The sequence below is a fragment of the Salvia miltiorrhiza genome, chromosome 1 (assembly GCF_028751815.1).
Source record: "Salvia miltiorrhiza cultivar Shanhuang (shh) chromosome 1, IMPLAD_Smil_shh, whole genome shotgun sequence".
Lineage (NCBI taxonomy): Eukaryota > Viridiplantae > Streptophyta > Magnoliopsida > Lamiales > Lamiaceae > Salvia > Salvia miltiorrhiza.
In genome coordinates this window covers 67,989,944-68,001,464 of record NC_080387.1, presented here as the reverse complement: position 1 = coordinate 68,001,464, position 11,521 = coordinate 67,989,944, and the positions used below count along the sequence as shown (strand labels likewise).

General features: G+C 30.4%; 1 protein-coding gene across 7 annotated transcripts; it reads left to right on the top strand.

The window, feature by feature from the left end:
• Positions 1 to 6,578: 6,578 nt before the first annotated feature.
• LOC131005328 (MADS-box transcription factor 6-like) lies at positions 6,579 to 11,025 on the top strand. 7 transcript variants are annotated; one of them, XM_057932239.1, is made up of 8 exons: positions 6,616 to 7,004; positions 7,132 to 7,210; positions 7,937 to 7,998; positions 8,940 to 9,039; positions 9,290 to 9,331; positions 9,498 to 9,539; positions 9,668 to 9,738; positions 10,688 to 11,025. In XM_057932239.1, exons 1-8 carry the CDS (start codon positions 6,823 to 6,825, stop codon positions 10,695 to 10,697), a joined length of 588 nt encoding a protein of 195 aa, XP_057788222.1. In that variant the 5' UTR covers positions 6,616 to 6,822; the 3' UTR covers positions 10,698 to 11,025. The 7 variants fall into 7 exon arrangements, with proteins under 7 accessions (XP_057788226.1, XP_057788222.1, XP_057788225.1 ...); XM_057932238.1 differs by having other exon boundaries at positions 6,624 to 7,004; positions 9,662 to 9,738; XM_057932242.1 differs by lacking the exon at positions 9,290 to 9,331.
• Positions 11,026 to 11,521: the final 496 nt, after the last annotated feature.

Below are 11,521 nucleotides of genomic sequence, written 5' to 3'. Positions count from 1 at the left end.
TAGGTATAGAGAGAAAATATTGCCAAAAAAGGAATGAGACATTTGTAATGAGACATCCCATTATGAAAAGTGAGATATTTGTATAATGGGACATAGGGAGTATATAATTTCGATTTAAATAGTGTATCGTTAAAGTTTGATATACTTTTTTTGGTACAATGTACTGAAAAGATGATATGACCGGTATGATATTTTTATATCGAATTTAATTTTTAATACGGTGTATGGTACGATCATTTATGAGTCAAGTGCTGCATTGATTTGATTCATCATGTTGATTCATATATTTTATTTTTTAAGTAGAGCGCGTGTAATTACACGCTCCCCACATAAAAGGCAGATGAGTTGGGCTCAATAGCACGAGTTAGGCCTCGAATCGATGAGGCTTGCATCGGTTCACTCATGACATCGGTTGACTGGAGCCAGTCCATCGAGTCAGTCGATGTGGATGCTCTAAGACGTTAATTTTTCCACAGCATGACAAATGGAAATAGCCACGTTAACTTTCAGATACCAAAAATTGATTTTTAAGATATTTTTATTAAAACGTTAATAATTTAAAATTGAAGATGTAATTTATTCATTTTGTAAAAGATTTGAGCGGTTGTATTCCATCAAAGATGATCAATCTTGATATATATCCTCAAATTTAGAGAGAGATTCATTACTTAAGTTTAAAACAAACAAGAAGGTGATTTTGTTAGGTAGTTGACATGTACGTGAAGTTTTTGTGTTGCTAGTGTTGTATTTATTGCCCAAGCCCTAGCGTACAACATAATTGCTAGAATTTGTTGTTGCGCTTATAGTCTTCATACTGTGGATCCCACCCATAAGTCTAGCATCACATGTGCATTATCCACATGTATATAGTACTACTATATGTATATATACCATTTAAATTTTGGTAAATTGCAATAGTTTTGCATGATATTTTAAAAAGAGTGTTTCACTATGCTTATTTTAAAGAGCTTATAAGTTTTGAAACTTATAGCATATTTGAAGAGCTTATAAAATATTAATTTTTAAGCTCTTAAATTTTTTTAAAGTGTTTAGATAATTGAGCTTATAAGCTAAAGAGAGAATTTTCAGTTAGACATAAAAAATCTTTATCAGACAAAGAAAATCGAAGAGAGAAACTTGAGAGGGTACATATATGATAAAAATAAAAAATTAGAGTTAAATAATATTTATAAAATAATTGTTATATATAAAATTGTGAAAAAATAAATTAGAATAAAGGAACTTATTCATTAAGGAGTTTATTTTTAAAGCTCATAAGTTATTTTATAACACATTGAAAAAATTTATAAACTTCTAAACAACTTATAGTGTTGTATTTTTTTGTACGAGTGTCTATATATGGTCAAGGTTCATGAACTCTGGAGTCTTTTCAAAAAATATCTGATTTTTTTTTTTTATAACTTCTAATATTGTAGAAAATTTCAATTTTAACCTGCATGCAACTAAAAATTTGGTGTCACAATGTTGAATCAGCTCGACGGATTATCATGTTGAATATACATTAAATGAGGTGAAAACTAAACTCACTAATGCACAATTACGTACACCCCATTCAATTAATATAACTGCACGTATTTAGAATTCACTTAGCTGATTCAGCAAACTGAGATTAGATCGCAGGTCACAAATGAAATTTTTAAAAGTTTGAAACTTTTAAGGGCGCGTTTATTTTGATTGTAAAATTTTTATTGAAAAATGATAAATATATAAGAAAAGATGGGAAAATGTTAATTTTTCTCTCCTTTTTAATCATATATTTACTAAAAATGAAAAGATAAGAAAATATTTTTGTACGACTATCTAAAGATATTATCCAACATTAGAGAAAAAATGAGTGAAAATGAACTGTCCGGTAAAAATATATATTTCACCCTATACCAAGAAAATTTCCTATTATAGGTTCGGGTCAGAATACCGGTCAGCGTCTGAGTGCGAGTGTAATCCGATTATACGGTACATCCGATTGTACAAGACCACCTCATTAGAAAAAGCACCTTTATTTTTTTTTTTCTGTATAAAATTTAACAGACATAAGATTTGAATTTCTGTTAAATTGTATCTAAAAATCCTCAACTTAATTATTGAATTCAAACGAGTAGACTGCAATTACTTACTAATATTCTGAATTAATATTAATGAAATTCCTTTAACTTTGATAGCTACGAAAGAAAACAAGCCCCCATCATCTTAGTTTAGCTGTCACGATACCAACCTTCAAAAAGGGTGCAACGACACATTCATGCACAGAATTAAGGGACAAAAACCTTTGACAACACAAACATTTAATGATTAATTACGTGATAACGAGAAAAAGAAATAGAGCTGTCGAAAACTGATAAGCTATTAAAAGCGACGTAAATATAATAAATGGAGCAAAAATAGAAGAAGTAGTTTTCTATATTCCATGGCAGCTTTCACATTTTATCGTTTAAAATAACTTTGTGATATGATAGTGATTCATCGGATTCTTGTCAGCTCCAACTTATCTTCATTACTTTAAAGTGAAAATATAAAGTGTGAAAGTGAATTTCGTGACCAGACATTTACTTGGATTCTTTGTGGTGCATTATCAAGATCATCTAGTTATTTAATTTGTAGACTAAATTTGTCAATTTTTTTTCTTTTTTTTGTCAAGTTATTCAAATACGTATTAGGTTATGATGCATTTCCGATCTGAATTTTCGTACTATTCTTATCAGTGCTCACTTAAATAAGGTCAGTTATCAGTACTACTCATTTACCATCCCAACACACACACACACACACACACACAGAGGCATGGTTAAGTTGTAAAGCAATCTTGAAGTATAATATATTCATAACTTAACGGTTGAGATTTAATCTTTGGACAATCACTGTGTAAATATTCAAGTTTTATGTAAATACGTCTGAATTTGATGGGTAAACGTAAATGTCTAAAATATGAACTATTTTCAATCGTTAGATCATGAAGATCTACATTGGATTCATGAATTCATGGTCTTAAATTCGAATCTCATAGAAAGTTCGATATTTAATAAATGCAAAAAAATTAAACATGCAAAATGTCCTTGTTATAGCTAGTCATATTTTTTAAAAACAAAACTAAGACTTCTTATCAAACAAGACACTTGATCTCAAAACATATTTTAATAATAATAATAATAATAATAATAATAATAATAATAATAATAATAATAATAATACACAACGCAAAACACCCACTAAATAAAATTTATAATTTGCATTTTAATACAATAATACAAATAATATTGAATATAGAAGTAAATAAGAATCCTGAGAATTAGCTAGTAAAAATAATACCTAAGCAAAATTAGGGAATAAGAATTCTGTAAAGTTATACCATTTTTTTTAAAAAATTCTTATTACTTTCATTATTTGATAAAAATTTAATCAAATACAAAAATTTACTATTTTAAAATTAATTTATTTTTTCCGAACAGAATCCGTGCCAAATAAATGAACCTGAAAATTTAGTTACACAATTTGTCGCCCTATTCCACTCCAACTTGTATGCAGGCAGGTAGTCAAAGACGTAACAACATTGGGAGCAAGTGGGGCACTAGCTTCGATTTTTTCTTTAATATTTTTTCCTTTTTTTTTTTAAAACTAGAAACATGCCCATCAATTAAGAAAGATCGTCAGCAAGTCAAACGCGAAGCCAACGAGGAAAATCAGTAATCCAACGGACTGATCGAATTCTGATAAGAGTGCGCAAATTGCACGAGATTATGAGCCACCAAATTCGCCTTCCTATACAAATGATTAACACTAATAAGCATAGACGAACGAGCAATAGTAAGAATGTCAAGAATATCCTCCGGTAAGAACCGACCCTCTTCTTTTGGGCAAGCCATCAACCGAGCCGCCATCATAGAATCAGTAAACAACTCAATAGGAAGAATATCATATTCAATATATACACCACCTAATCCCAACCACTACCGCCATAATCTCCATCATCAATGGATTGGTGCTTGCATGGACCTGTTTTGCAGCTGCAAGTTTCACCTCGCCCAAATGATCTCGCAATAGACTAATAGTTCGTAAATTTACATTTAGGGTGCGTTCTTTTTTATTGTAAATTTATCATGGGAAAATGAAGGATAAACAAAATTTAACACTTTAAATCATTCCTTTCTTTTCCCTCATTTTCTATTTGACCATTACTCATTCATCCTTTACACTATAAAGGAGGGATAATATTATCCCTCATTTGTAGTAAAAATGAGGAATGAGTAAGAGTTAATTAAGTAGGAAAATGGGGAAAAGTTTGGAAGGATTTAAAGGGTGAAATTTTGGTTATTTCTTATTTTTCCATGATAAATTTACAATTAAAGAGAACGCACCCTTAAAGAAAATTATATTAATAAAACTATTTTGTTGTTATGTTGAACTCGAAGTGCCCCATGCAATGTTGGGAGCAAGGGCTGGCCGCGGGGGCTGCCGACAAATTATTTCATTAGATTTTTATTCTTTTTTAATTTAAATTAATCAATTAATTTAATATTTTCTCTATCCCCATAAAGTATGCATAGATAATTTCAACACAGAGTTTTAATGAAAAATTGTTTAGAATATTGATAGTAAAAAAATAGTCATACATTAAGGATAATGTTAAGTAGATTGTACAACAGTAAAATTGTGAAAATTATGTGTAGGGTAGTGTCTAAAAATAGAGTGTGGATAAATTTGGAGGACATACCAAAAATAATATATATGCATAAATATGGGGGACGGAGAAAGTATATCATAATTGTGAGAACTTAAAAAATAGTAAATTTTTGCTTCTTGTTAGGTAATACTCCCTTCGTCCTTCAAATAACTTTCTAGGAGGAAGGGGGACGAGTTTAAAGACGAAATTATTGAGTGAATTGAAAGTAGTGAAAAAGTGTTATAATTATTATTGAAATTAGTGGAAAATTGTTATTATAATTAGTATTGAGAATGGTGAAAAGATGAAAAATAAGAGTAAATAAAGTATTATTAGCGGTGAGATAGTATTCCAAAATATATAGAGTGTTATTTGGAGGACGGAGGGGTATATTTATTTTTCATCTATAGGTAGCCTATATATGAATTTAGGTCTAGGGTTTATCGTGAATTTTTAGCGGGTGCGTAACATAAATATTTGAATTTTGTAAGGCAATATACACTGACACCCACTTAAGATTTTACTTTTTATGTAGAATTGATTTAATTTTTTTATTAGTGTAATAAAGAAAAGGTTAATTTCATATAATATCACGAATTTTGTCCAAAATTTATTTTTATCACGATCTTTAAAAATTTTATTTTTTATCAAATACTTTGACATTTGTTCATTTTCCTTACAATTTTTTTTTCCGATGATTGAAAAAAATGACATAACGGTGATGTGAATTTAATTTTACACCTAACATTGTCGTGGAATATATATGAATTTTAAATTACACATATAATATTAAATAATAATAAAAAGTTCTATTTCTTTTAATTGCTCCTTTTTTTCAGACAAAAAGAAATTAACGATTGCTTTCAGTTTGCAGAATCCAGCGTCGAAGGGTTCCTTTCCAGACCAGTGCGGAAGTCTTCGTGTACTAGTCTTCCAAACCAGTGGTGCCGATTGTTCGCTCATATACCTCATAATTAATCTTCGTGTTTTCAGTCTTCGAAACCAGTGCACCTATTGTTGGTGCATGTGCTTCGCCCATTGGTGGCACTGACTGTTGGTCGGTGCTTCGCCGGACAATACGCCGATGTTTAATTTAACCTTTGCTACTTGTATACGCCTGCAAACGATGATATTAGTGGGAGAACCAACAGAGAAGGAAGAAGAAGACATCGTGTAAATTAAAAAAGAAGGAAACGAGAAAGAAGAAGAAGAGGGAAAACTAGATGGTGCGATATAATACTGCAACAAAAGGAATAAGAGGGACGTTGCTTTTAATTTAGGAACTAGGGTTTTAATGTTTAAACTTAAAAGCAACGTTTAATTTATCGGAATGGCGTGTGCCGGAGAGCCATACACATCAACGCCACGTCGATTCCTATTTGAGGGGGAAAAATCGTGGGAAAATTGAACAAATGTCAAAATATTTGATAAAAAATAAAATTTTTAAAGATCATATGGAAAATGGATTTCGAACAAAGTTCGTGATATTACATGCAATTAATCCTAAAAAAATTATCACTTTAATCCTCAAATTATTTTTGAATTATCATTTATATCCTGACCTATCGAAAATATTTTTTTTAATCTTAAACTATCAATTTTATCTCAAATAAATTTTTTTTAGCGTAAATACTTATATAATTACTAATGAAACTATTACGGAGCACATTGAAAATATGTAGAAAACAAAAGAAATTTTTGTGGGGTAATCGTCATGATAAACTTTTGACATTTTTGAACAATATTAGGATTGTGTTGTGTCTACATTTTGCACTAATTAATTTCAATTAGTAAATGAAAATGAATACATCGAGTCTTGCAAAGGACAGCGTGTCCCACCAAAAAGCATATATAACCCTAATTTATTTGTGTCGTAAGAGTCTGCGTCACGCTATGTTTGATCCAAAGATGATGATATCATATCAAAACTATTCCCTCTCTCTCTCTCTCTCTCTGCATCCCTGGCTATATAAGCTGCATGGGACTACAACATCATGTGTAGTTTGGAATAGTTGATGATCTTTTCTTTTGAACATGCTCTGTCTTTGCTTTGTCTTTTCTTTAGCCTCCCAACTCAATCACATTATTAATATTCTCATCACTTCTCCTCAAACATCAGCTCCCACAGTTTCAGTGAAAGAGAATTAATGGGGAGAGGGAAAGTGGAGCTGAAGAGGATAGAGAATCCCACAAACAGGCAGGTGACATTCTCGAAGAGGAGAAATGGTCTGTTGAAGAAAGCTTTCGAGCTTTCGGTGCTCTGCGATGCTGAGGTTGCTCTCATCGTCTTCTCCCCTTCGGGAAAGGCATACCAGTTTTCCAGTCATGAGTAGGTTTTTCTTCTTTAATCAATTTCCTTTTTTAAAAAAAAAAAAATCATTTTCATATTATATTCCCAACTTTCAAGATTGTGTGTATGGTGTTTGTTACGACACGTCTCGTTTTTTGTGGTGCAGGATAACAAGGACAATTACAAGGTACAAAATTGAATTAGGAATAGCCAAAGCAGACGACCAAGGCTTCACATCCATGGAGGTATCTTCTACCTCCAATAATTGAGAGGGCTTTTTACGACAGTAACTTAGATTTAATAAGTAATATTGCATCGGCATGATAATTTTTGGCAATTTAATTTTCGGCCCGTTTTAGTTTCGAGTAAGCCCGAATTAAACTCTTAAAAAGGATTGAGAATTGTCCGCTATGTGCATTATACTTATTAATTAATTAATGTCCTACTTAATTTTGTAATCTTGAAAAAAATTGTCCTGATTTCCAAACTAGTCTAATTAGTTGCTGTCCTAAAAAAATACCTGTATTTTATGAATTTAATGGGTTAATTAATTGTTTTAAAATACCTGTATTTTACTTCGATTTTTGTTTTGCAAATGGCTTTATAATAAACCCTATTATTTGCAATTTTCTCCGAATCACTGTAAAATTGAAGGTGATTTTGAAAATAATTGAATGGGTTGAAAAACGTAAGGCTATGTTGTTTGTTGCATAAAATAAAACTATGATGTTGTATGCAGGGTGGTGTGTCAACGCTGACCATTTTAGCTGCCAAGTCAGTTTCAATTTTATCGAAAAGTGATGAAATCACGAAAAGATTAAAATTTGTGGATTTGGGAACAAAATTTATAAGTAATTGTGTACAAAATCAAAATTTCATGTATTTTAACATTTGTTAAGTTTTTATCTTTAATTTTTTTTTTATTATAATGGGAAGTGTGGTGAAAGACATGAAACTGATTCACTATGCAGGTATGGAGAAATGAAATTGAGGATTTGAGTAGAACAATTGAGGCTTTGGAAGCAAGAGAGAGGTACGTACTCGTCCCATTTATGTTAACCTCTATCATTAGCTAGTGTAAGGGTTAATTGATGGACAAAAATATAATTTTGATTTAGTAAAGATTAATTAATTTTATAAATATAAAATTATTCATTTGTCTTTACTACTAGATTCCGTTTTTGCTATTCTCGAAAATAAGATAAGAGTTATCCAAATTTCACAATGTTGCAATTATAATGCAAAAATCTAAATTTTTACAATTGGTAGCCTAAAATATAACTTTGTTTATCGCAGATTAATCCAATGTATATCCTAAAATATCGTTATTTTTTTTAACGAAACAAAGTAGTTTTATATAACTGAAAACATTGGTACGTAGCTAGATGTTGTCACTGACATAGCTACACTTAGAGGTGGGGCAATTTCTTTTAATATACAAATGTATTTAGTAAAAATACAGAAAAACTCACTACTAGCAGGATTCGAACCCGGGCAAATTTCTGTTCATGCGGTACATTGATTTATTCATCAAAATTATAAATTTGTTCGTTTTTGCTTCACGAATTATCTATTCTCTAAATATTTAGCATTTTTTATTGAACCTCTCTATCTCTATCTCTCTCTATATATATATATATGTATGTATAATTATAAAATAATTAGTTTTTGCCTTACTAAAATTTTGAGAAAAATGGTGTTTTTAAAAATCGTGCGAAAATAAACCTTCGCTTAGAATGATAGCCCATATTAGCTGAAGAATATAATTAAAAGGTTTTATGAGGAGATAAATCGAATTAATTAATTTTGTAAAGTGTGGACATATGCAAAGTAGTTGGATTCCATTTTATCTCGTGATCGTAGGTATGGGCCCCTACACTGTGGGCATGCAGCGTGACCATTAATATATGATAATTGATATATAGCTATTAATTACAATTTCAATAATCAATTCTTATCTCATTAATTTTGTAGAAATTTTGCTGGAGAAAACCTTTCTGGATTAGGCATGAAAGAATTGAAACAATTAGAGCGCCAATTAAGAGTTGGGGTCGAACGAATCCGCTCTAAGAAGGTATATTAATTGTTGAAATTGTTTGGCCTCAAAAAAAATGTTGAAATTAATTGTTTATTAAATATTTGGTTATATATGTTACTTTCTTAATTATGTATTCGAAAATAAAAATCATCTAAAAACTCATCCCTTTTCCACTTGGATATGAATATAATTTCACTGCAAAATCGTGAACTTCTTAATTAATGAAATATTTTAGGAACAGTCACGTATAATTACCGTTGAAAATTCACAAATTTTCATTCAACAGAGACGAATCATAATGGAACACATAAACTATCTGAAGAAAAAGGTATGGTTCTAAAAACTATTTCTAAATTTTATTTAGTTAATTAAAGATGTAATCTCACAAATACATCTGTTGTATTACATTCACCCAATTATATATAAATACTAAATTAATGAAATAAAATCATAAATAAATGTATATATATCATGTGTACGTCCCTTGCATGCAGCACAAGGACCTTCAGGAAGAAAACACTAATCTCCAAAAGAAGGTGATTATTTTAATTAAGACAGCCACTTCTTTAAAGATTTTGCTTAATTTATTTTTATAACAATTGATTATTTATCACCATCATTAATTACTAATTAAGAGATTTTTTTTATTCTGTTTGAGGTTAAGCTTCACGAGCTTGAAGAAGCCAGCACAAGCTCAATCATTTTAGGATCAGATTCCGCCAGACTATTCCAAAGGTGAGAATAAATGGACGATATTTTTTACTATTATTTTGATAAATACTTTTTCTCCTATTTTCACATATAATACTATAGTTGCTGGTCTTATTTTTTTTTCAGATAAACGTGACAACACTGAAAGCGTTGAGTTAATTAAGAGTCTAAGTATACCTAGGGTTAATAGTGTTATATTCCAAATTTTCAACATTTTCTCCTGAAAAATTCTAAAATTTCAGCATTTTTTATAAAATATCTCAATTTTTTTTTCTCTTAAAAATCTCAAACTTTCATTATTTTTCACAAAATGTCCAGCTATATACAAATCGGATGACCGAAATGACTCATTTCGCTAGAGAAGTACTATTAAATTATCAACTTAATGGTATAAGATTCACAACTTGACTGCAATCAATTTGAGAAGAGTCATCTTCTGATCACCGAATTTTACGTAGCACGATATTTTATAGAAAACGTTGAAAGTTCTTTTAAGAGAAAACAAAAGTTCGAGACATTTTATGGTGAAGCGCTGAAAGTTTGGGTTTTTTTAAGAGAAAACAAAAGCTCGGGATATTTTATAAAAAAATTGAAAGTTCGGGACATAAAATACTATTAACCCTAAGGGTGCGTTCACTTTGATGAGTGAAAATAAGAAAGAAAAATGATGAACTTCTCTTTTATGTAAAATGTGAGAAAAGATATGAGACATTTAAAGGCATAAATTTTTGTTATCCCCACTTTTCCCATTCATCAAAGTGAACGCACCCTAATATTAATATATGGCAGTATGATTTTAAATTTATGACTAACATTTTGAAGATACTATATTTTAGGTTTTCAGGAGATAGGAATCAGAATCTTATGAAAAAAAAAATATCAATATTTTAATAAGAATGAGCAGGCGTGACTTTGACGAATGCATATACATACTGTGTTCTAAATTAAATTTCTTTTGTTGGCATATATATAGGATTGAATAGCCATGTCCTCACCAAGAAATATCACAAGCTGGTTTGCTGTTTAAGCTTTGTTCTACTAAATTTGGGAATAGGTGCTTTGTCGATGAATGGCTGCGATGGGCCAGTTATCTTGTAAATCTACTATGTTATTATCCAGCTTTATTAAATCATTTATTTTCCTACTTTAGAAGAATGCATGTATCCATCAGCAGCTTTTGTAAATAATTCCATATTTGTATCAGAATTTAGAAGTGTTTGTGTGATGCAGCCGAAAGCACGTAAATAAGCACATACGGACAATTCATTGATAAACTTAGAGTGAATTTTGTGTGAAATTGAGTTTAGTCCATTTGGTTGGACTAGAATCTAGCTTTTAAGCTTTAACTCCTTATCGTTTGACAACGTACACGCGCCCACTAGCTTCCTTATTATATATATATATATATATATATATATATATATATATTTTGTTCTGATAAATTAACAGTATTAAATAAAGAAATTTAAAGATTGCGTCACAGGAGACTCAAACCTAAGGCCTTTGGTCTTAGATATTAACTCCTTACCACTTGACCAGCACAGGCACACCTAGCTTCCTTATTTTTAATTTAATAGAGACTTGAGTGTTTTATAATCAAAATTTTAAAGAAAGTTTAGATTTGACTCCAAACTTATATACATATTCAGTGGAATATCTGTAACTAAAATACCAATAAGTGAGAAGTTCCTTTCGGCCTTGTGGATGTGTACTATTTGGCAACTCTGGAAGGAACGCAACGACAGGAGATTCGAAGGCAAACAAAGGGGTGTGAAGACTATAATTATCGAGATCAAGACGAAAATGT